Here is a 26,974-nt window from a genome sequence, read left to right as displayed (position 1 = left end):
ATTTTTTCCCTGAAACGTCTCTGTTTACTGACCTAATGCTAGATTAACTTGTTCTCTTCAAACAAAATCGATCATCATGTTTTACTCAGATCTCACAAGTCCTAACTAGCATCACTGTAAAGCATTCACTAGGTCTTTCTCTTTAAAAGAATCTATAAACCTGCCCAGCAGACCTCCAGACTCTACATTCAAAACTCAGATGAAAAGTAATGAACTTTTCATCGTCCCAAAAGGGTTAATTTATACACTGAAGGGTGTACACTTCTCTGTGAAATGTATCACTTGAGTTTCAACTGTGCAGTCTAGCATTTGAATATTAACTGCCTTGCTCTTCTAATTTCTATTAACGCCCTACCTCTGACGTCTCTGAGCTAACTCAGAGTAGAGGCCTCAGCATTCTGCGTGAAATAACTCAATAAATATCTTCTGATTGCTTAAACATTTTTCTATTTTTTGCATCAACATAGTATGAGAGAAGTTTCTAGAACAGACAAACATTTTTAAGGGCACGATTCTGAAAAAATAAATAAATAAATAAATAACTGCCCCCTTCAAAGCAGATTTGCAAAGAAAGGTGTTATTTTGATTTTAGGGGAGCTCAACCCGCATAATGCGTTTAATGGTGTGTGACTTGGGAGCACTTGTCGTTATATTTGCTTCTGCGTATGTAGCTACCGATGAGCCGACGTCTTTTCTTAAATATTTTAAAAATGCTCTTGGCTTTTAAAAATTCACAATTGACCTTTTCTGAAACTGGAATTTAAAAAAAGGTTATCTATAAACAGTAGATCACAAACTGCAAAATTTGCAAGTTAATCAAATTAAAATTCAACAAATGAGTTTTAATTAGGTCTTATCAATGTAACTCAGCAATTTGAAATGTTAACATATTAAAGCCGTTCTAGCTAGAAAAAAAAATTAGAGGCTGGTTACACTGAAATCAAGTTGAATATAAACTAAATAACATGCAATTGTTCCTTCCCTCAAACTAAGAGAACATGAGGAAAATTATTTTCATGGCTGAGAGGAAAGGGAAAAAATCAGCTTTTCTGTTTGTGTGATGTGATCACCTGGGGCAGTCCGAGAATTTCTGCTGCTTCTGTTCATGGTAGCCAAGCACAACTCTCCAGATTTTGATTTGGGGGCCCAAATTCATGGCATCAGAGACTTGAATCTAGTTTCCTACCCTACCCACACCTCAGGTTCCCAGACTTTCCTCTGAACAACCAACCATTTTTTTGTGTGTGGGATTGTTATAAACTCTACTTATTAAAGTACAGATCACGGATACAAGCCAACAACTATTCAACGCAGAATCTTTTCTTCAATCTAAATCTTAAGGAGCTTTCGATATAATTATTTTTTCAATCTCAAAGAGAAAAATGACTTTTGAAGTCTATGAGCCTCCAAACTGACAAGCATTGGTTTCTTAAACACAGAGCAAGAGTCTAACATCAATGATTCAAGTAGATGAATGTTTATGAATAATGAGTAAAAGTGCTAAAACTCAATGCACCTTCTGCTTACTTGGATTTAAAGGATAATAACTATAAGTTAAGGAGTGGGTCCTTTGACTTTTACCAGTTTCAGACTGTGAAGTGAATTGGAAAATTGAGGTAATTGTCCCATTGATTCAAGTAAAAACTTTCATGATTGCCTAAAACATCCAGCTCTCTCAAGTTAAATTATTTGGCCATTCCTCTAATGGATAACTGTCTCATGCTACAAGTACCTTCATCATCTTCATCAACTTAACATTATGTGACAAATCCTATGATACATTTTATTATGCAGTTCTCCAAAAGACATTACAAGGTCGCACACTGTATACATAAATGAAGAGATGAGGCAGGAAGAGGTTAAAAAAGATGTCCAAAAGTCACATAGTTTGGCCAAGTCTATATTTAAAATCAGGTCTGCATGACTCCAAATAATATATTCTATCACTGAGGTTAAGTGCCCAAGAGTTGTTGCTGACTAATTTTAACTATATTAATCTGGGAAGAAAGAGATTATAAGATGTCAAGGACCTAAAAGTCTAAAGCTATGATCACTTCTATATTTTAAAAGACCAGAGTATGATTGTTCTCATTCTCTTTCTCTCTATCCCCATCCCTCTCATAAAATGTTGTAGAGAAGCAGTAGACAGGGACACAGAAAGGAAATAACACTCTAACTTCAGAATTTGAGAGTAATGTTGAAATGCGTACTAGAAGCTTTCCTCTCACCTTAACCTCCTTTGAATTTAATATTTTCAGAGAGAAATGTCTGAATGAGAACACAGAATAAAACCATTAACATAGGAGGACTGGCTGCTGGAAAGAGCAACTGCCTCTGTCAAAGGCAACTTTTGCCTTCTTCACAATTCTGATCAAGTTAACACTTCTCTGGTCAAAAGTTCAACCATCTGTCATCTCAGCAATTCAATGCACCCTCTGATTTTCAACTTACAGCCATAATTCTATGTCTCTGATTTGTCATCATATAATTACAGGCTAAAATAGGCTGACTCAGTAACTAATGCTGTCTGCTGCACGTTAATCACACAGACCGCATGATGGATCTCAAAGACAGATCAGCGAATGCTGGATTAGAGCAATACTTTGTTCTTACCATCCTGGACCATGTTCATAATTCATAACAGAATTTTTTTCAAAGAAAGAGTATCATCTTTTCATCTATTGGATGAAAAAATAATAGATTACATAAACAGGTGCCATCTAACTTTTGCTTCCACCCATAATTTACTTGATGTCTACATGAAATGGAAGTACAATGGGACTGTGTTCTTCCTTGTAAAAAATGTGACTAGTCACGCTATTTTGACAAGACAGTGATTACAAAGCACGGTAAGGGTTGTACAATATGCCTTGGTCTTTGAGAAGACAACTCACTGACTAATGGGCTGTATTAATACTAAGATGCAATCAGTCAAATCGATTTTGAAGTGATTAAAGTTTGTATGAATTACTCAAACTTGCCCTTTGTCACAGATGTGAAAAATGCTTGTTTTACTTAATTTTGAAGATGAATGACTTGGCTGATGAATTAGTTTAGTGTTATGTCAACAAACGCCCAAAAGACTCTCTACAAGGACTTTTCAAAGTAGGAAGCTTCATACTCTTTTGTGTGCTTTTCTACTGTCACTAGCCTGTGATTAGAAGAAATTTCTCTTCCTAAGGATAACATTTTTCAGAGTCATCCTTTATTGAGCATTTCATGTATGGCAAGTATTATCCTCATTACTTTACAAATATTAAGTAATTAAAACCTCAAAAGAATTCTATAAAGTAAGTTTATTATTCACACTTTACAGATAGGACTGAAGCTCAGAGAAATTAAACAAGTAATGGAGCACAGTCCTCATTCTACTCTTTAGAATTAAAAACCAAGTCTGTCTGAAATCAAAGCCAGTGATCCTTTAATGGTCTGATTTTTGCCCTCATATTTCCCCTATCGATATCCATCCATATCTTCTGGATTATTTAAATATTGGATGAGATTATCAGGACATAAAGCACAAAAGAGAATTGGGGTTTAAGTACAAAAACTTTCTTGACCCAATGTAAGTCTTAGCCTTCCTTGAATCCTTTTATTTTAACCTCTGGTTGGTTATTTCTTACTCTTCTTTCACAACTCCTAAGCCAGCATCAGCTCTCTGGGGTTTCCTAGTCTCTATTCTAAATTATTACCTCTTTCTCAATCTCATACTTCCTATTGAGAATCTTAAGTTAAACCTAACAGAAAACTAGAATATCTAATTCTCAGTAATATTAAAATTTGATTGTTTCTTCCCTGTGGAAATTAAGCCTTAAAGTGGGGAGAACCTTGCCCTCTTTTGCAGTTCCCAAGGATTTCATCTCCTGCCACCTGCCTTAACTACCTGCAGCTGCCCTCAAGGAGATACAGCTAATCGACTGGTCAAATTCCAAGATCCTCTTTGGAACACCCGTGTTGGTAGACAGTGTCACAAAGTGTTCAGGAGTATTCAAATTTCAGCCAGAATAGTCATCTTTCTTTGTTTCCTGCTTCATGCCTTAAACTGGCACATTTCTACTATGTCTCTATAGTTTTTTCTATAACATGGCAGCCAGATCTAGGGCTACTGTCTTGGCCATTGGTAGGTATGGGGTGGAGGGGCAACAGTTCTCTCTCTCTACTCTGAAAGCTTTGAAACAATTTCAAAAGTTGTGGTCTTGTTTATTAGAGACCCTAGCCCAAAGTATGGAGCAATGACAGCCCAGCCAGTAACAAAGCAGTACTCTAATTTTCCATTTGTCATTGTCTCTTGTATTGTTAGCAAGCTTGGAGACTTCAAGCAAAACAATGGTCTCTGTGCCAATGCAAGTTCTGGGCATCCTGTGTCCTCTGGCTGTTGAACCATCTAATCGTAATCCCCATCCCCCCGCACCCAAATCCACTATACACATAAGTGTTTGCTTTGTGTGGCTCCTATGTTTCAAGTGACAAAGAGAAAACTGAGTTAAAAGGAATCAGGGGCAGTGGTGGTTATTTCCATTGTGTAAAACATTGGAAAAACAACCCCAGGTGAGAGCAAAGATTTCAGAGCCATGAATCTAGGGTTTCAAGTCCCTGGAAATTGGAAATTCCCTCAAACCAATTTGCCGAACACAGCCTCTGTCCAATGAGTCAAAGTCCTGGAAGTCTACCTACCCGAGCACTCTGCCCTGCGATGAGCTGGTCATCCTCAGTCTGAACACTTGTCCGACTGCGCACGTCATAATCTTCCTGCTCAAAGTCAGAATCATCCTCTAGTTCTTCTGGGGTCTAAAGATACATAGGAAAAGAGAAAAATCAGCATATTTTAAATTGTTAACCTTCACCCCTACCCATACATTTCATCACTGCAAAGACTAAGTAGCCTCCCAGGAAAGAGAGTTTGTGGGGGCTTATATGTAGGGGTTATGTGGGCAGGTATTGGCTAGAATGGAGTTAGAAAAATCAAGCTTCCCTAATTTATCTCTTTTTCAAAAATACGTTGTTTATTACTGCCGCCTGTAAGTGTAGCAAGTCTAACTCTTTACATGATGTTTTCTAATTTTAAGAAAAATTATATTTGTGTGTTATTCCCACCCATACAAATCTATCCTAAGATAGAAAATTACCATCAATAACAAAAGTTTAACCTATGCTTCTTCTATAATGCCCCTTTTGCTCTATTTCAGCTCTCTTTTAGTCTTAATAAGTAAAAAGGATTAATCATCTTTAGGCCAATGGCCAGACCTGATAAAATAGCTGATGTGGTCACTACGCCATCTGGTACACAAGTTCCAACTACAGACTCTAGAATCAAGAATGTTCAAATATGTACCTCTATGTGATCATGAGCAAAATCCTCTCTTAGCTTTGGCTTTCAACTCTGTCAATTGGTGTTGATAACAGTAGTTATCTATATGATTATTGTGAAGATTAAATAATGTGCTCTGTGTAGTGTCTGACTCAATAGGCATTTTAAAAGGTCTGCCATCTTTATTACTTGGGATTTTGATATTAATTCATTTAAACATTTTTTTTTTTTTAAAGAAAGTCACCAATTACTGCATACCCACTAAGGATTAAATAACTCTTTCATACATAGTACCCAATCAGCTCAGTATAGCACAGCGAAATAAGTTTGGAGATTTATGGTGTCTGTGCCAATGCAGGATCTGGGCATTCTGTGCCCCTGGCTTTTGAATCATCTAATCATAATCCACAATTCCAGCAAAATCCATTATACACATACATGTTTGCTTTGATGAGGCTGCTATGCTTTGAGTGATAGAGAGTTCTAAGAAAAATGGCATGCCCAAATGTCTCTGAAGTAGCTAATGTGTCTGACTCCATATTACTCTTTATAAGTTGTTTTGTTGTTGTAGTTGTTTGTTTTTTCATATTAAAAATCAGGCAAGAACTGGAGGTATGGAATTGCTTTAAAGTGAATAGAGTTAGATGAAATGCTGTCCAATATATAAAGTCAGCAATGGAGGAAAGATACGAATAAATCTATAACCCCAGATATAAAAAACCCTTTCCACTTTTAATGACAATTATAATAGATAACATGCATTAAGTGCTGCCAAGTGTCTATTGGTTTTCTCTAAGTGCTTTACATACACTAACTCTACAATTTTCTCAACAGCCCTATGATTTAGACATGATTTTCTCCATTTCACAGATAGGGAAACTGAGGCATGAGAGGTTATATCTTTTTCAAAGCCTTCTAAGTCAGGTAGTTTGATGCACATACTCTAAACTACCGTGATCTGTTAAGTCTAAGAAAATGAACTCAGGAAGTGGCAAGGATGGTATATGAAGGGTAAACAGTGCAGTCAGGAGAGATTCTCAACTCAAGTGTCATTAGCCTGAAAGGTGATGGTCACCCACAAACTGCCTCTTGGCACTCACTAACATCATCTCCTAGGGCTCTGTCTTTCAAAAGGAAGAAACAGACCACAAGCAGTACTGATGATGTAGTTGCTCATTCCCCATCGAAAGGTACATTTTTATTCTGCAGGTTTCTTTGGCTACTTCGGTGTAATTAATTGGGTGTGGTTATTGATGAAAGCTTGAGATTGGTCAGACAGGCATAAAACGGGGTCCTTCATGCCAATATCACCTTCTACCTAGTAATTTCCCAAGCTTTGGCATATGCCTCCTGTTTTCCTTCTCTCTCACTGTCCACCTTATTAATATTTACTCAGTCATCTACAGATGTTCAATTTTCTTTCATAGGAATATTAAAAGAAAGGAGGAAAAAAAGAAGTGTTGTTCCCATACTTTATTAACTAAAGCAGGGGTGGGGTGGGAAAAACCTGGTTCAAATAGCTGGGTGCCTTTTCATTGTGGAAAGAGACAACAATCTCTGATTATTCCTCACTCTTCTGGACTGTACTGCGGAACAATTACAGCAAGTTGGTAAATTTTGCTGACAGATGAGATGACAAGATTGCACACACTTTTCATCATTAGTTTTTGAAAAGAGAGAAAAGTAAAATGGAAAACCTCACTCAACAGGAACAAAAAAGAGAATATGACAGTGCCTATAGCACTGTGTCCAAACATTTCAGTGATCAGTGTATTTAGTAGATGAATCAATGACAAACACAACCTAGAAGCATAAGGCCAATAATGATGAGTTTTTACTCAAATGGCTATAGCTCAGGAATCAAAATAAAGTTCAAAACTGAAAAAAAAGAAAATAACCTAGATATGGACCCAGGGGACCTGAATGTTTTTGTCTTAACTCTGCCACTCATAAGCTGTCTCTCTTTGGCAAGTCACTTAAAGTGTTTCTGCTCCTGTCTTCCTCACTCATAAAATGAAAATAATAATTGCTACTTGTTCTGCCTGCCTCACAGGAAGGAGTCTAGAATCAAATATATATGAAAATGCTTTGTAAATAATAAAAGGGAACTAAATTAATTAGTGATAGTGATAATTATTGTGCTCAATAATAAAATACACATCTAATAATAACAATAATAATAATAGCAATCATTTATTTTACCATTCATATGACCCAGGCATTCAGCTAACAGATTTAATCCTTACAACAACTGGCGGAAATAAATTTAATCCTCATTTTATATATGTCTAAATAGGCTCAGAGTTCTTGAGTAAGTTTTCCAAGGTATCACACCTAGCGAGCTGAGAATTCCAGAGCCCATACTTTCAATCATCACAAATATCACCAGGCAAATGGATAAAATTAAAATATTTTCTTGTGCCTTAACCATGCAGCAGACCTATCCAAGCTACCCATATAAACAGTTCTGTACATGTGCAGTTTGTTAATTATCTCCTACTCATGCTGTTATTTTTTGAATTATTCATTTTTAAAAGTATGGGTGTTATTTTTTGGTTGGTCAAGGACCTTCACAAATTAAAAGAGAAATGAGAAAATAGTGAGAACTTGCAAATGGGACCAGAGATAATCAGACTGTAGCATTAGATGGTGTTATAGGGTCAAAGGAACCAACAAAATGTCTAATTTACTGGACTGGAGGCTAAAGACTGAGGATCAGGCCTCAGTTCTGCTCTGTGTTTTCTTGGGGAAGGCCTTTTTATAACAATCAAAAACCACTTCGGTCTATTATTGGTGCCCTGGTTCTACTATGATCTAACTATTAGATTGTGAAAGTGAGTCTTATCTGTAAAATGGCACAATTAAAGTATTTGGCCTTTAAAAACTCTCCCCTTTAAGAGTCTATGAGATTAACTTGTGCCCATTATAGAGGCCTAAGAAGCTCATGTGACTTGTCTGGATCAACCACACATCAGTTACAGAACAGGATCAATCTACTTGCCTCTGGTTTCCAATCAAATGCTCGATACCCTCTACAACAGCTTCTATAGAGAAGCAAAATGAGAAAAGGCTGAAGAATTTAGAATAATTTCACCATGACATGTGAAAAACATATTAAGTATCATTTAAAGGAAAGGCTCAAATGTCTGAGTTTCATTGTGAGCAGAAAGTTAAGGACATAGTTTGGCAACTGCAACAGAAGAGTTTGGGTGATGCATGAAGAATTTCCAAACAGAGCTCTATACCACTGGAATGGGATGGAAACTAGAAGACAGAATTAAAAATGTCCTAAAGCTAAGATAGAGCAGAATCTTCTCAGTAGTGATGGCCATTGGCATCTCTATCTTGTATTATTTCAGAGGCATCCTAATTGATCTCCTTGCTTCTGCCCTTGACCCATAGTTTCTATTCTGACTAGTATAGCCAGGGTGGTCCCTCTAAAATCTAAGTCAGATCATGTTATTCTCCAACTCAGATCCCTCCAATGGCTTCCATATCATTCAGTGTGGTCCTTAGGCCACATCTGCTGTTCCCTCTGCCTGGAGCATGCCTCTCTCAATACCGTTATGGCTTATTTTCTCTTTCTCCTCAAAGTCTCTTCTCAGATGCCACCCACTGACCACCCTTCATAAAACTCACACCTACGCTTTATCCCCTTTATAATGCCTTGATTTCCTCCATGGCACATTAACTGACATATTATATCTCCTTGTTTGTTCTCTGTCTCCCACCAAAGAAAGGACTACAAATTTTTTGAGGACAGACACTTTCGTCTATTTTGTTCACCTCTATATTCAGGGCACCTCCAAAGTGGGGCATGTAGTAAGCATTCAACAAATATTTGATAAATGAATACCAAGAAGACATTGCCAAATTAAAAAAAAAACACTAAATTATTTCTAATTAAGAAAATAAAACTAGGGACCTCATGGGACCATGTCGATTAACTAGATAATAGCAATCTATAATAATTAGATCAATTTTGTCATATAAGTTTTTTCTATAGCCTCTTCAATTCTTTATTTTCTAGTTATGACAAATAATCTGACTCCAAACCCTGCAATTTTGATAACATTATCGACTTACTTAAAAAGTTCTATTTCATTAATTGATTATATAAAGATAAACGTCATCCCAGCAGGATGAAGAAAGAAAATATTTCTTGGGAACCTACTAAGGCCAGGTCTATATTAGTGCTTTATATCTGTAGTAATATTTGTCTCCATTTGCAGATAAGGAAACTCTAGAAAAGAAAATTAGCATAATAATGATCAAAAATAGTTAAGCAATAGGTTCCCAAACTTTATTGCTTCAAGTATTTTCATTGTCTTAGTAATTTTTCATGGTTCTTTTAGGCTAAAACAACAACAAAACCCACAAAAACCTAACAGTTCTGTTGATTAAGTGGTTAGCTCAAAAAATAGATTAATTGGACCTAACAATTCAAGTCATACAGTGCTGCATACTGTATGACATCTCAAACCTTGAAATGTAAATAAACACCCACTGAGCTTACTTTTTGGGAGGAGTTGATATCAAAAATATATAAGAAACTCATACAACTTAACATAAAAGAATGAACAATCTGATTGAAAAAATGGGCAGAGGACATGAAAAGACATCTCTCCAAAGATATATAGATGGCTGACAGACATATGAGAAGATGATCATCATCATTGTTCATCAAAGAAATGCACAAAACCACCATGAGATACCACCTCACACCTGTCAAAATGGCTCTTATCAAAAAGTCAACAAACAACATGTTTTGGTGAGGATATGGAGAAAAGGGAACTCTTGTGCTCTGTTGGTGAGATTGCAAACTGGTGCAGCCCTGTGGAAAACTGTATGGAGACTCCTCAAAAAACTAATAATAGATATATCATACAACCCAGCAATTCCATTTCTGAGTATTTATTAATACAGTAATTTGAAAAGATATACGCACCCCTATGTTCATCACAGCATTATTTACAATAGCCAAAATATGAGCTTGCTTTTTATCTCAGCAATCACCAGAAATCCAGCATCACAAATATATGCTGTCAAAAGAAATGTACCAACCTGATGTTTAAACTTGAGTTAATATTTCATGCAGTATCTGAGATATTTCTGTGTTTCCCTGGACATTTAAAAATATCTTGCAATGCTCCAGGGCACCCTCATGCACAGTTTGGGAGATGCAAAGTTAAGCTGTAAACCTTTATCTGAACCTTGTCCTAGGCCCTGTTATTTCTCATGAAACCAAATTAATAGGTTCCAATTATAAAAGTTTAGCATATAGATATCATTAAAGATTATTTTCAGGGTTATTCTTTTGAGAGGGAACTACTGTTTTGTTAAATACAGATATCTAGATACCAAGATATCATCACCTTCTACCCTACCCACTTATTTTAACTTCTGATATTAAATGTTGTGTCTGAAATATACACATGCTCCTTTACTATTTGTAGATTATTTGTGAATTTTTCCACTCACCAAAGTTTCTTTGTAATCCCAAAGTCAATATTTTTGTAGTTATTCACAGACATGTGCAATATGGCAAAAAATCTGGGTCACCCAGCCTGCATCTTCCCAGCTGAGGTAGAACAGCAGTGTTCTGTCTTCTTGTGTCAGCTCTGATACTGTAAACAAGTATCCTTTCTTTAGTTGATTTAGTGCCATATTTTTTGCACTTTTGTGCTTTTTGTTGGTTATTTCTCTGCCTAAAATGGCTTCCAAGTGTAGTGCTAACGTATTGTTCAGTGTCTGTATGTACACAAATGTTGTTACGTGCCTTATGGAGAAAACACATTTGTTAGATAACATTCCTTCAGGCATGAGTTATAGTGCAGTTAGCTGTGAGTTCAGTGTTAATAAATCAACAATATATATTAAAGTGTCTTTAAACAAAACACACATAAAAGCAGATCATATCAGTTGATGAAAATGTAACCAGAGGCTCACAGGAACCTAACCCTGAATTTCCCTGAGGAGCAATATTTCATTATTCTCTAATTCAATGTTCATGGCACCATTATAGAATATAACTACTGCAAATAATAAGAATCAAATGCATGCTGCTGGTGTGCCAGATTTTTATTCATTTTTTAAACTACGATGCTGGAGTAACCAGAAAATTTCTATGAAGCTAACAGATTGCCAAGGACAAGCCTCAGCTAGAAGCAAACAAAATATAGTCTCATGGAAGAGGGGCAAGGTCGACCTTCCTGAGAGAGAAGGCAGGTCCTGAAAAGTGGGCTTGGAATACAGGAAAGACAGGCTCTGTTTACTACAGACAGTTGTCTGGAGCTGGCCTGGAGCACCTATCACCACTAAATATGTAGTGATTGCAGAAAGGCAAAGTATGGAGAATTTGACCTTTCAAGACCCTTTCTGCATCTTTCTGCATTTATTTTTTGGGACAAAAATTTTTCCAAAGTATAATCAACACTGGGAGGGAAGGAGGCAAGGCCAGTTTTGCTGGAAAAGAAACAGCTCTACTCATCTCTGTCTTTCTTCCTTAGTGCAATGATTTTATTTTTAACTAGACTTAATCATTATACTTAAAAGCAAACCAAGAAATTAAGTACAAAATAAAGCTATCTGGAGGAGTTGAATAATAAAAATTTGTACATTTGTACATTTCTCTCTTCTTAAGTTTTAAGTGATGCGAAATCCATCTGATCAAATCATTTGAAATGTCGAGATGGAGGAATGACACTTCATGTAACGAAGATATAGCATTTTATCTAAAATTATATCTTTTTACAGATTATGAATGAATAAACGAATGATAGCTATAAATTTCCTCAGCCGCTCAGATGAATAGTTGTCACAAAAAATGTGAAGGCTAACAAAGCAGAAAAATGGCAGAAGAAGGAAATATGTCTTGAGGATTATAGTGGGATTTTGTGCCAAATGCTTTGAAAACATAACTCCATGGTCTATTACTTTATTTCACATGTTAGTATGCAATGAGAAAACATAATTTAATTTGTTACAGGCTTAAAAAGCCAACTATCCATCCTTTCCTTCTCTGATTCTCCAATATTTTCTCCCTGTTACCTTCCTATCACCCTAGGTATATGTCTCCCCTCCCCAAACACACACACCCTACACACATAATACTAAGCACTATGCCAGACAATGCACCACATTGAATGGAAAATAAAAAGACAACATTTGCTTTCAAAACTTTTACAGTCTAAAGAAAGTAACAGACATACAAGAAAATAGTGCAATAAATACAAGCAGAAATGGTTACAGGTAAAGGATAGGGTCAATATTTTTGAGGGAGAAAATTTGGGAACTGAAGATATGAGCCAGATCTTGAAAGATGGTAAAAGATGGACAGATCTAAAATGGGCAAGTTAGAAGAATGGGAAATGCATCCGATAGTCTCTAAATGCCAAATTTGAACTCCACATTAAATATAATTAGTATTGTCTGATACACCTTATGCAATGCTCTGAACACTTTAAATTGATCATGAAATTATTACGAGATATTTAATGTAAAAAAGATCAAGTTGACTTAAAGATGAGAAGATCAGAAGATGCTATTTGTGCTCCCAAGTGAAGAAGTTTGGTGGATGTTTCTGGAGAAGCATAGATATCGATAAAGAGGGAAGGGAGACCCTTTCTGGTGATGCTCTACTCCACGTGCTCAGATCACCTTGGAAGCACCATGTTGTCTTCTGGATGCCACAGCTGGGGAGGATGGATGATGTGTAGATTTAATGAGTTGACAGATAGCAGAATTTGGGGGAGGACAAAGGCCATCTATGAAATTCTTGAAGGACTAGGTATGTTTTGTCCAGAGAAAATGATACACCACAGATATTTCATGAAATATCTGAGGGACCATACAGAGCAAATGAATTATTTGGTTGTTGTTGTTTCATAGTCTTTGAAGGGATGTTGGTTCAAATATTCAATGATCACCCTGATAGAAGTTTTTAAAAATGCACTCCATAGATACTTCACAGTTTCATCGAGCAGCCTCAGAGACAACTGTGGAGGTTGACAGTGGGAAGAGTCTGGGGCTGCCTTGTTCAATAAGTTGGTGTTGTGGGGTTACTTTAATGTGGCTAGTGTCACATGTTGAAATGATAACGTTTTGGATGCATTCGGTTCATGTTACTATGTTACTAAAATTAATTTCACTTTTTTTGCTTTTTTAATGTGTTTACTAGAAAATTTAAAATTTAAAATGTTCCCGACATTATATTACTGTTGAAGAACATGCTCTTAGAATTAGCACTATAGAAGGCCCATCTCTTCTTCAATCATAATAGCCACAAATGTATATATGGCATCAATTCTGGTTTAGAATACTTAAGTTTATTTTAAGAAAGTGTTCTGTGGCTAAGTGTCTTTAAAACTACTATGCAAAATTGTTAATGAGGTAAGGAGAAAAAAAGTCTCATAGTGGGATATTATGCAGCAGTTAAATGGAATAAGGTAAGTGATGGGTTCTAATAGGGATAGATGAAGGCACACTGTGGGCAAACAAAGCAAGCTGCAAATGATCCTTATGAGTTTTAAAATCTACTGTATTGTATGTTTTCTAGCATGTGTCTCTATATAACAATTTAGACAATGATTTGGAAGGCTCACACCTACCTGACAACAAAAGACTGGGCATAGCAAAATAGTAGGGTGGGTGATAGGGGGAGGTTTACTGAAAAGTGATATCACCATATTTATAATCTCGTAATTATTTGTTAAAAGAAGAATGCAGCTATGTATCACTTTATTGTCATTATTATCATTATTAATACTACTGAGGTATTAATAATCTTCATGTCTTTCCATTCCATGGCTTTCTGATCTTGATGATAAAATAATGTTAGCAAAAGGAACACATGGGGAACAGCAGGGGCACCCCTAAACTGGCATCAGATTTAGTCAACAATGCATGCACAAAGCAGGCAGGGCCTCTCTCTCAGGATATTCATTGCTAACCTAGGCTTTTTAAATCACTTGTCCCTTTATAAGTAAAAAGTTCCCAACGTCTGAGTGAATGAGGAGCCAAACAGCTTCCCAAGTCAAACTAAGTAATTAAAAATCAAACAGTAAATTCTCGGGAGTCCCTGCGAGGTCTGATCAGCTCTTAGCCATAGGCCTTACGTACCCTGATCATCAGCACAGCCTTTCTGATGTCCCGAACGCCGTCATACACCAGGCGAGAGGCATCGATGAATTCATTCTCCTCGAATGGCTGAGGGACGTTGGCACTCAGGGCTTCAATGGCGACCTCTACTTGTTCAGCAAAGCGTGGCATCACTGGGTTAAACAAAGTAAAAAGCAGCGGATTAGGTAATCTTTCATGCTCACCTGTTCTAGCCCTTAGGCAAGGAGGCAGGCTCTGGGCATTCCAACAGTTCAGTGGAGCCAGGTGCCCACCTGCCCAGTTTAGGGTGAACCCAGTTTAGTGGTCTTCGTGGTACTTACTTGCAGCAAAGGAAGCAAATCATCACTCCATGAATGGTGATGGTATGAGACTGAGCAAGTTTTTGAAACCTGCCCAAGGTATTGTGGTAGGATGTGTAAAAGCTCAGATTTCACGTTAGCCTAACCTGAGATGAGTTCCACTTCTGCTAGTTACTAGCTGTGAAACTTTGGCCAAGTTTTCTTAACCCTTCCAAACCTGCTTCTTTGTCTAAAAAATAGAATAAGATCCTTCCTTAGGATTCAGTGGGAGAATGCATACAAATGCATGGGATGGCACCTGGTCCTTATAAAGCCTCAATAAGTATGTAATTTCAGATGCTAAAGTCATATGTAACTGGTAAGTAGCTGATCTTAACCTATATGGCTTCACAATAAAGTGAATAAAATGATCCAATCCATTCCAGTTTTATCTGAAATGCAGGGCTCGAGACATTGGAGGTGGAGGGATTACTATGGGGGGAGGCTTGTGGAAAGACTGTGTAAGGGGAGAGGGAAACCCTATGAGACTCCAGAAGAAAGCCTATTGTAAGAGACTAATGGGCTCAAAGAAGAACTTGATTGTTCAGTTTTACCAGGACCATCTTGATCGGAAAGAAAACACATATGTACATTTCTAAAAATGCTGGCACCCCTTTCTTTACATAAGGACACCTACATACACACTGGAAGTCTGTGGAAAGTAAACTCTAGAATGTCTGGAATATTTCCAAAGGCTACTTAAAAAATGCTGCTGATTCGCTGATTCTCAAAAGTTGTAATTCAATTTTCTCAGCAGTTCTAACAATCAGTTCATATGGCAAATAAAAGCCAAGAGCACAATTCATTTTATTTACAAGGACAATAAAATAGAAACATCATTCATCTATTTCCATTTCTGAACTTTCATGCTTGATTTGTCTTTATACTCATTTTCATCTTCTGTGGATATTTTAACATTCGTTTTAATCCCTAGTAGGAGAAACTCTGCTAAATTACTTTACTCTCTAGGGTCAGAGTATTCAAGATAAAACATTCCTAGAAAAATGTATTTCTACAAGGAAAAGTCAAACTATATATATGTATATATTTTAAAGGAAGATTAGAAGAAAATAGAATAACCATTCTTTCAATAGAAATTATCAAAACCAAAGCATGCATGTGGTGAATTTCCTTCTGTGAGTGAATTTCTATGATTGGTTCTCTATACTATTTGAATTTTTCATTCGGGGTTCTGAACTACTTTTATATAATAGGAATCTGGGGGATATTGAGCTGTATTTTCTCAAATATGAATCCAATAAAACTATATTTCTCAAAACCACCACATTAAATTCTGGCCACTTCAGCTATCCATCTATGTTGGGAATAAACTGTTTTACATTACTAAGTAATCTAGATAATTTATATTGACCTCTTTGGCATGAAAATATTTTTTGTAGGTATTTGGCATTTTTACATGAGTACCTTTCTTAAATAAAATTACACATTTTCTTCCTTTCTTAAACTGAAAATTCTGAATAATATTAATTCAATTCCATTTGATAGATTTTATAGATTTATATGATACCATCAGTAGCACTTATATGCATAAAGTTTTGTCCCTGTTGTATAACTGATAAAGGATCAGTAATCCTATGTATACATGATAAACACTCCTACAAATCAATAAGGAAAAAAAGTCGAATAGAAAAAATTCAAAACAGGCAATTCGCAGTAAAAGAAATCCCGTATTATTAATACATGATAAGATGCTTGACCACCAATAATTGGAAAGATTACAATGTAAACAATAAGATACCATTTCATACCTTTTGGGAAGGGCAAACATATTAAAACCTAATAATATCCATCTTATCAAGCATGTAGACAAGAGAGAAGGAATCCTTCCACCATTATGGAGTGAAAATGGACACACCTCATTTTGGCAAACACTTTGATAAAATCTGATGAAGCACTCCAGTCCCAACCAGTGAGTTGGAACATTATCTAGAGCATGGCCAAACACTGACTTCTAAAGAAATACTGATTAGAGGGCGGAGCCCACTGGAGGCACAGGAATGTCTCTGTGTCTCTCTGGTTACAGTTGTTCCTTCTTAGGTTGTATACTCCAAGAGTTAAGAAGAAGAGTTATATATGACCTGGGAATAGAGATAACTGGGAGCCTCTATTATGAGTCCTCGAACTCAGGAGCAAACCACTATGAGCTGCTCACTCCAGGTTCACAGGCAGTACACCTGGGTGGGACAAAATGGACTTGGGGATGAGAATCGGGGCACAGTTGATATATTAAAGTGAATAAGTCCTGAGGTCAAAATTTTGACTAGGAAAAGCAAACTGAAAAGAGATATTTGTGAGAAATTTTAAAATACACAAAAGAGCTCCATGTACTATTTAAACCTATATGTGTTTTTATTACACATGTTTTGAAAGGATATATACCACCTTAAGTATGGTGGTTACCTTTGAGAGGTGATGGAGAGACATGAGATTAAGTAGATGTCTTAAGGAGGCCTCAAGTGTATCTTAACTCTAAAAAAAAATATCTGAATCAGACATGGCAAAATATTTACATTTGTTACACCTCAGGGTGGAAGAGGGAGTCAGTTTTATTAGCTCCTGTTCCTTTCCTACCTTTTAAATCTTTTCCTAATTCAAATAGTTAAAAAGATCAACGTATTATCCTCAAGGCTATAATTCTCCTTATAAAATATGTCTCTGAAAAAATAAAGTTCTATCTTATGGTTCAGAACATAATAAAAATTAATTTGATAATAGTATTAAGTGAGGAATTCCCTCAGAAATTGTGACTGTGATCAAATGCTTAAGGGAAAGTGGGGTTACATGCTGCTTTGTTTTTCGTGCAAGATCTACCCTGAAGAGATGGGGAGGAGGAAGATGCAGGAGGTGGCATGCTCTCTTTTTTACTTGCCTGTAGGCCTGATTCTGCCCAAGGGAGAGAGAGGAAAGTTAAAATCTAAATGGATCATTTTCATAAGGGATGCTCTGGGGCCTAAAACACCCCTAGTGCTGCTCTGGAACCAGAAGTCTGGAGAAGGGCACTCTATTTGTTCCAGAATGAAATACAGAATCTCTCTAGGGAGATTCAGGAGGATGAGGTCTTAGTATGAGCAACAGTGTTGATGATGCACCATCATCAGGAGAGGCAAGAACAAGGCCCTTTTATAAAGAGATTGGGACAGAAAATATCACAAACCTTTCCAGGGGAAAACATGGTGGACGAAAGAATACAGAATCTTTACATTTCGAATGGGGGTTCAGAGTTCAATTTAGCCATAATATTCCAGTGACTTTATAATAGTCAAGCTGGAAAAACCTGGAACTTCAACTTAGTTCAATTTGATTTTATTTACTATAACTGACATCTATTTTTCTTACTTCAGTCACAGTTTTTCTAGATCTGACCCTTAAAATAATCTTTCTCCATGCTCTGTTCCTAAGTGCATGTAATATTGATTTAGGGCTCGGTCAACTGCTACTGTTCTTTAACCAATATACCTTTGCTCTCCACATTGTTGCTCTTTTTCCTGTTTTGGTTTTATCCTGGTTTGTTTTTTAAAATGTTACGACAGAAAAACAAAAGTTTATAAAACAATAATCTATCTTGCCAGAACCTAAGATGTTAGTTTAACTATGAATTCTTCTAACACTTTAATAGGGTCTGAAAAATTAAATACCCCAAAAGTATAACTGAGGTAGAAAGACTCTCACACTATTTCAGATATGATGCTGATTCTGCTTCCTACTAATTAGGACAAAACGCAGCACTGGTTTTGTGATTCACATATTATATATTAACAGAGTTTCTGATATAGGATTATATAAATAGAAGCTCCTTTATACTTCCTGAATTACATCCAAAAAATTTAGACACCACTTTATGTTATTTATCAGAAATCCTGGAATACTTTTAATAGCTTATGTCCTGAAAGGGTGATCAAAGTTGGAAATAAACTTTTAAATTCTTGCTATACTTTTGCATGCAGAGTGCATTCTAGGCCACAAAATGATGACATTCCAGGAGCAATGAAATCAAAGTAAGCATGTAAAAGTCAAGGTCACCTCATTCTAGTGTTGTCCGAGATCCTAAACCAGAGGTAAGAAAGATCTAGACTATCTCCTCCTGAGACACTTCAGAAGTGAAGTTTCAGAGCACAGGGTGAGTCAGTAAAATGAAAGAGAAGTTGTGCTAAAGATGCAAATAGGACTGCTGACAACTATGATAGGGAAATCCAAGGTGAACTAGAGGCAGTGGAAATGAATGCCAACCAACTCCATTGCCTCCAGGTAACTGTCTAAAAGGTCCATGCCCAGCTTTAAACACTCCAGTGGTTCTGTTTAACAGAGGGGACTATAAAACCTTTATCGAGATACACATATCTGACACCTGCCTACAATTCCTACTGTCTCTCTGTCTCTTCACCTATTCCTACATGTATTCAAATTCTGCAGTTAGACTGAATTACTCGTATGTCTGCTAAGATGACATGAGGACATAGCATATTATACCAACATGTCCATAATAAATTTATTCTCTTATACTGAAATGTACTTCTTTCTCTTTGGTCCAGATGTATTCCTCCCCAATCTTCAATATCCAGTTTAGAATAGATTGCCTCTGTGAAGCATTCCTTAATCCCAAGCACCCCAAAATTGTCGGTTCTATACAATTTTATGGCATCCTAATTATGCATACATTATGACAGTACGTAGAACACTGTATTAAGATTGTTTGACATTTCTGCATGTCAGTGTTTCACAGAGGAGTCATTTTTAAGCATATATCTCTTCTTCATTCTTTGCATGTTAAGCCCTTTATCATGTTTCTGGCCCAGATAATTTATCAGCTGGGAGAAGGATGAGAAGTGAAAGAATGGGATGTAGGGGAGAACTCGTTTGCCATCAAGTATTCAGGGACAAAATGAGCAGTATTACATTTCACATATTAACTCTCTCTCTGCCCATTATTTCATATTAGTTCAGTAATTTTATTACAGAGTTTTAGGAGCCATTAACCAAGTTATTAGGGAGTATTCTAGGTTTGGTCTCTAGGGACATTTTAGAAAGCTGAGCTCAGAATCTTTTCAGGACTGGCTGAATAGAAGCATCACCACTAAGCATGGAGAAAAATTCATTATTGTATCCCTGACTAGTTCACCATGGCCAAACTAGCATATCTGCATGCATGGTGGTGCAGTTAACCAACATACTCTGAGTGGTGGTGCAGTTAACCAACATACTCTGAGTGCATTCTTTCTATGAACTTTATTACTGGGGACAGAGAAAACAGATAAGGCCCCTGTTCTTGAGGAAGAAGCAATCTAATAAGTGTTTATATAAAATAGAAAAATGAGAATGAGAACTTTTGAAAAAAATCTAGAAAGAGAATAAAATATCAGGACTGGGATGGAATTTGGGCCAATTCCAATGCAAGAATTATTAGACTCCCCCCTTCTCACATTACACATAGTTATTAGGCCTTCACTTTAACAGCTAGAGTGAGGTAAAGAATTAGGTATTATCAGAGTAACTGGAGCCAGAAAGTATAAATTTAGGGAGACATTGTGGGAGCAATTCCAATATCACCCTATGGCAGGAAAGTATTGATACTGTTTTGATAGGTAATGCATTCCTTCCCAAAATGGTTTTGGGACACTGCTAAGGGATTTTATTCAAGTGGTCCCCAATTTGATGCTAGGTAAGAGGTGAAGAGAATATAAAGGAGAGTATAATCTAAACCACTTGGGGCCCGAATTTCCCTGAAGGAAAGTCTGGCTGGCATTAAGGCTCTGGGTATACCTTGACAGGTCAGCACAGCCATAAAGCATCATCAGTGAGTGAGGAGATTGTTTTTCAAGTCATACTCACTGTATAAGTAGGAGCTAATGCAAACTGAAGCTGTGATGCACTTGTTGCTCTGGTACCTCTCAAAGATATTGGAGGACAAACCACAGAAGCTATCCATTGTTTTATATTGGTTCAGTAGTTTTAGTAAACAACTTTATGATCACAAAGTTAGAGAATGCTCTAGGGATCCCCCTTCCCCCGAACAGGAATCTTTTAAAATCCTCAGTTCAGAATCTTTATAGGGCTGTTTGGGTTGTTACTTACTGGGCAGGAAGTAAATAATCAAATGGATCTATCAGTCTATGTCATGGATAGTGGCTACTTCATCTCTATATGTAATGTATAGACCTATGTACTTCCACTAGATAAAAGTTTTCCTATAAGGTACAAGAGTGGTCAGAATCTTGGTGATGTAATTAGCTAGGATTTCCTGAATCATCAAGACCTTTCACTTGTCACCTGATTTTGCATGCTCACTCTAATCATGGTTGACTTTCACCACCATTAGATATACAGCTTCTTCTGAGAATCTCTGAACTTAAATGAAATGAAATTTTCCCTAGTGATAATTTTTTCTTTCCTTTGATATGTACTAGCGATGTCAGTTTTTTCTTTCTTTTTTCTTCCCTTTGAATTATGTACTAGCTTTTTCTCATTTCTTTGTACAATTCTCCAGTCTGTCCTCTACTCCAACTGCCCTCTCCAATCACCTTGAGCGAATCTTAGTCTTTCTTTCCCCACTACCTAGTTCTGCTATTTTCCTGTCCTCTCCTGGTCACATACTACATAATTATTTTGACTCAATGAATCTTTTGTATTCTGGAAGCCAATTTAAAAGGAAATAGGCACATTGTGCTAGAAGTATAACCCTATTAAACTCATGTTGTGGGATCTGTCCACACATCCCATTGTTCTGATTATGCTGGTCATTACCCGTATTATCTGTCCCATCTTTATATGTTTACAAATATGCATGTTTGGTAGTTGGCCTCTGAGTGGGCCTTAATGATCCCCACTCCTGGTATTAGTGCCTTGTGTGATCCCCTCACTTCAAATGTGGGCTGGAACCAGTGACTTTCTTCTAATCGACAAAATATATAGCAAAGGGAACAGGAAGTCACATCTGAGATTAGGTTACCAAAAAATGCTGGCTTCCATCTTATTTGTCCTTTTTCTTCTCTGTGATGAAAGATTTATGGAAAAGTCTATGTGGCAAGTAACAAGTCTCTCGTCAACAGTCAGTAAGGAATTGAAGTCCTAAATCCAACAACAAACAAGGAACTGAGGCCTTCCAACTAGCACATGAGTGAGCTTGAAAGCAAATCTTTCACCAATTGATTCTTGAGATGACCACAGACCTAGCCAATACCTTGACTGTATCCTTGCGAGAGATCTTGAGGCAGTGGTACTCAGCTAAGCTGTGCCCAGCTTTCTGACCCATAGAAACTATGAGACAATAAATGTTTATAATATGAATCCACTAATCATTGAGGTGATTTATTACATAGCAATAGATAACTTATAGCCTATGCTAGCCATAAGTAGAAATAACAGTAAAAATAGTTAGCAGGATATAAAAATTTCTGCTCAATTGTAGCAACTATGATTAGTCTAGGTTTCTCATGTATTAGGTCCAGGCAGAAGTGTAACTGAATCTTGATATTTCATTCTGTATAGGTTAACCCATGTGAACCTCAGTTACTCCATTATAAAGCAGGGATAGTGATAGAAGCCCTTCAGGTTTTACATAAAATTTAGAAATAACATATTCAACAATTTTTTTTTTACAATTTTATATATAAACATAGGTGATAATTTAGCCACTGGGAATAAAGTAACAAAAGAAATATGATCTTGCCTTCATGGCTCAATAAATTAGAATGTATGTTAAGATTCTTACTTACTATTGCGCCTGGCATAGAAAAGATTCACAGTAAATGGTTCTTGTAATTGTCTTCACACGATGACCCTCTATGTCTACTCATCCACACACCCTTTTCAGTGCTTGTAATGGGCAAAATAATCCGGTCTCCTTTGGCTAGAACTCAGAGGTACAACTACATGATTCACCACCAAAAAGTAGGCCTTGTGGGAGTGAAGTAGATTGAAAATAGCATACAAATTAGTGCTGAAATTTCTGAAAATGGAGAAGTTGGTACAATTTATCTTGAAAACAGAGTATCCCTGCTTTTATGCCCTTCTCTCTCCTTGGCAAGACCATAGCACCCTTTAGTGGCTTTGCCTTTTTAATAGTGAATTTTCTAAGAAATCTGTCATTGGGACAAGATTTTATAAACTTACTCTTAGAATTTTCATGTTTATCTTGATCGTCAAGGAGGTCTGTTTTAAACATTGTATTCCAATATTATGTCACCAGATCCATGGGGAAAGATAATCTTTAAAAGAGACTTGCCATAAATAAATAAATAAAATCTAGATTCCCTAACTCAAATAAAGCACTTTTTCTAAAACACCTCCCAGCTTAATCTAATATTCTTATGAAACGACTTTCATTTTATGTCAAACTTATACTATTTTACTGTATATTAATTGATTTATTGAATTTGAATTTTGAGTATCCTCAAATGTTTTTTGAAATGTGGTTGAGGTAGTGTAGAAATAATACTTAAATACTTCCTCTAAGTGTAAATTGTACTCTGTCTACACTTATGATATACTAGCTTTTACAGCGCTTTCTTTTGATAATTCTTAATCAAGTTAGAAGATGTTAAGCACTGGAAGCCAGGATCAGGGACAAAAGAAGCCCAGAAACTTAATCTGTTCCTTACTTCCTGGTGAATACTGGTCTATTCTTTTTACCTCTCCAGACAATAGTCAGAATCAACATGGCTAGTTCCGATTCTTTCATCCATGTGTATTCTTGGACTTTTGTTTCGTCAGAGTCAGTCATCTGTTCCCTCTGTGGGAGTTCCTAAAGGCTTCCATTTTCATAAATTCATGTTTGGAAAATTATAATGTACATTTCAAACATCAAAATCAAATTCAAGATCCAGAAGGCCATACATAACCCATGAGCTGAATTGTTTGATGGAAGATGAAAAAGCACTGCCTAGAAAAGGGGAAAAATCCTCTAAATTCCATTCACAATAACTACCCTAAGAGAATCAGGAAACATCCATCTGTGCTTGTCTAGACACAATTTTTTTTTTTTCTTAGGGAAATAAAATGCTGGCTTGGGAAGTTTTCTTATATTTTAAAATAAGCATTTCAAAAATAATCACAAAAGGCTTATAAGCTAAGAAGAAAGGATGGCACATTGAATTCTGAAACTTAAGGAAGAAATAAAGAGTTGAACAAGATGCCTTATTTAGCTTACAGTGTTTGTGCAAACCGAGCTTGATAAATATAAATTTGGCATCTGTGAGACTTAAAGGATTAAGACGTAGAAAATAATTGCTAAGACTTTACTGCACATAACTTAAAAGACTCTGATCTTGATCATTAAATATGTAATTTTTAAAAAAGATACAACCCCCAAAATAAGGTATTATATTGTCAGCTATACTATGTTTTTCATTTATATTAAATATTTTTAAGCTTCAATTCTCATCAAGGCTGGAGGAAATAAAGAGGCGGTCTTAAATATCAAGGGATTAGAATTTAATTAGGAAGCAACACACACACACACACACACACACACACAAGTTGGCAGTAATAGTAGGTGCTTAATGAGTGACACAAATAATAAGAGTAATGGGGGCACAGAGGAGTGGAATTGGCTGGTGTGGTTAGAGAGGAGTCTTCATGGACAAGGGAAAACCACCTGTCCAGATGGTCCAGAGGCTTTATATAGAGGATGCATGGGCAACAACTCTCCATATTAAGTGTAGTCACCAGGAAGCCAGGAAACACTGACATGTATATTCCAAGATTAATAATGTTGATCATCCTTTGATGACAAAACGTCAGGCAATAAATGAGAAGTTGAGGCCCAGAAGCATTAACTAATTTGTGTAAGGTCACAGTTAGTTGGTACAGGTCAAGGAACTGAATTTTTCTGATTTGTAACCTGGATTCATTCTACTATATTGCAGTGATGTGATAATACATCTCATTACTATTTCTTCCTATTTGCTGATCCTCTTATATTTTCTAGGCAAACTATATAGAAATGTAAAAAATTTCTTATTTTTATGAAAACTTTACATTACAGGTGCATGAAAGTAAAAAATTATACCATCCCTACTAAGTGAAAGAAGCTAATATGGAAAGGCTACCTACTGTGTGATTCCAACTATATAAGATTCTAGAAATGGCAAAACTATGGAGACAGTAAAAAGATCAGTAGTTGCCAGGGAGTTGGAAGGGGAAGCAGAATATTTTTAGGGCAGTGAAAAATACACTGCATGATACCATGATAGACAGATGTCATTATACATAAGTCCAAACCTACAGACCACACAATACCAAGAGTTATCTGTAAATAAACTGTGGACTTTAGGTGATTATGATGTGTCAATGTAGGATCACCTATTATAACAAATTTCCAACTCTGGTAGGAAATACTGATAATGGAGAACACTAGGCATATGTATAGTCAAGGGGTGTATGGGAAATATCTATCTTCCCTTCTATTTTGCTGTGAGCATTAAATTGCTCTAAAAAATAGTCTTATTTAAAAAAATTATACCATCTGTTTGGCCCACGTGTTCTCTAAAATAATGAAAAATTGATCTCTGCATATAAAGTACTTAATAACATAGAATCTTATTAAAAATACTTTAAAAAAATTTTTTTGTCCCTTCTGAAGCAGGAAATGCTGGCAGAATCTCAAAGATCTCTCAACCTGATCACGTTCACATTGCAAGAAACCTGCATTAGCTACGAAATTTCCAAAAATGACATTTCAACATAATCTGTTCAATGAAGAATGAGCTACGTTTTATATATCTAACGATGATATTACTGAATGTACTTTCTCCCCTCTCAATCTTCTGCAGTAACCTGACTTTGTAAATGAGATATCTGAAGATGGGTCTGGTCAAGCATGCACTTACTACCAAGCTGTTGACAATATGTTAAAATTCAGGTTTTATTGAAGAGCCCACCATATATATAAGTATGTAATGGAGCTGATGTAGATCGAATTTATTGTGTTTTCATCAGCCTAGATTAGTTTTATATAAAAAAATAAAATCGGTAATTTTTTATATAATGCTGCCTAGCATTTTAGCATACAAATAATCCACAAAATTATTTTCTCAGATTTAACTCAGCCTTCACATGAACACAAAAAGCATTCCTCAACAAAACATGGTATCTACTGAGGGAGCGAAATAATTCATGGAAAACAAACTATAGAATGTTTTGTCACTCTTCGGATCTTTCTTAGTTTCTAGCCGCTTAGCCAAGGCAATCAGGTAGTAAAGTGGGAATTCATCTACAGAGACCCACCCTTGCATTATTTACACGTCTAAACAGGGGCTGGCCTGTGCTTACAAACCCTGTTAGCAGCAAAGTCTGGTCTAGTCAAGACTTTTCTATATACTCTGCCCCTTTTTAGATTTTTCTTTGTAATGTATTTTTATTCCACTTGGTTTGCCATACTTATGACCACAACACCTTGGTTCCATTTTGCCTTGTTTAAACTTGCCCCTATTTGGGTATATTTCCTTCTCTCAGGGCGGCTATTTTCAATGGGGTTACCCTCTTCCGAGGACATATGGCAATGTCTAGAGACACTTTTGATTGTCACAACCTGGGAGGGGGCGGGAGGAGGTTCTACAAGCATCTAGTGGGTTGAGGCCAGGGATGATGATAAGCATCCTGTAATGCACAGGACAGCTCCCCTCCCCCAACAAAGACTTATTCAGGCTAAACTGTCAATAGTACAGAGGTTGAGCACTTCTGCTTGAGGGTCTTGGATCTAACAACTCAGATATAAAACTAGGCAAAAGCTGGTAGGTCATAAGAAGGCAAAAGAAAACACGACATCTTGTTTTCCATGTCCTGGGTTCCTTTTCTTTTTCCTCATCCTTCCTCTTGGTACCTTCCCCTCTTTGCACAATGCCCTGTGTTCTCTCCCCAAAATAAAACATACTCTCAGAACAAAGTTTGACAGGCTCATATAGAAAAGTGACTGATTCAGTGTGTCTCTGAGATTTTTTTATTTTAAATCAGGAACAAAACATTGGCCCAAAGGTGGAAACTTGAGCATTAGTGACATGCATAGGATTATTCTGAGAACATAGGTCTTCTAATCACAGCCATAGACTGACAAGAGGACTAACTCACACCAGGAAAAAAATATATACATATATGTATGTACGTGTGTGTGTATATAAATATATTTGTACTCTGCTTCCTTCTCAGCTGCTCAGATAATAAGAAAGGCGCTTAGTATTTTCAAAGGCGCTAAGAA

The 26,974-nt window shown here is 36.5% G+C and overlaps 1 protein-coding gene across 6 annotated transcripts in view; it reads right to left on the bottom strand.

The window, feature by feature from the left end:
* Positions 1–26,974, bottom strand: part of CTNNA2 (catenin alpha 2) — a 988,991-nt gene that overhangs the window by 60,411 nt on the left and 901,606 nt on the right. For all 6 annotated transcript variants that reach the window (XM_006905230.2, XM_006905232.1, XM_006905231.1 and 3 more), the window contains 2 exons: positions 14,429–14,580; positions 4,675–4,788 (listed from right to left, as the gene is read on the bottom strand). In XM_006905230.2, coding sequence (XP_006905292.1) covers positions 4,675–4,788; positions 14,429–14,580 — 266 coding nt within the window. The remainder of the gene's footprint in view (positions 1–4,674; positions 4,789–14,428; positions 14,581–26,974) is intronic.

Source organism: Pteropus alecto, unplaced genomic scaffold (assembly GCF_000325575.1).
Source record: "Pteropus alecto unplaced genomic scaffold, ASM32557v1 scaffold100, whole genome shotgun sequence".
NCBI lineage: Eukaryota > Metazoa > Chordata > Mammalia > Chiroptera > Pteropodidae > Pteropus > Pteropus alecto.
The sequence above is the reverse complement of the archived record's forward strand: the minus strand, read 5'-3'. Positions and strand labels throughout refer to the sequence as shown.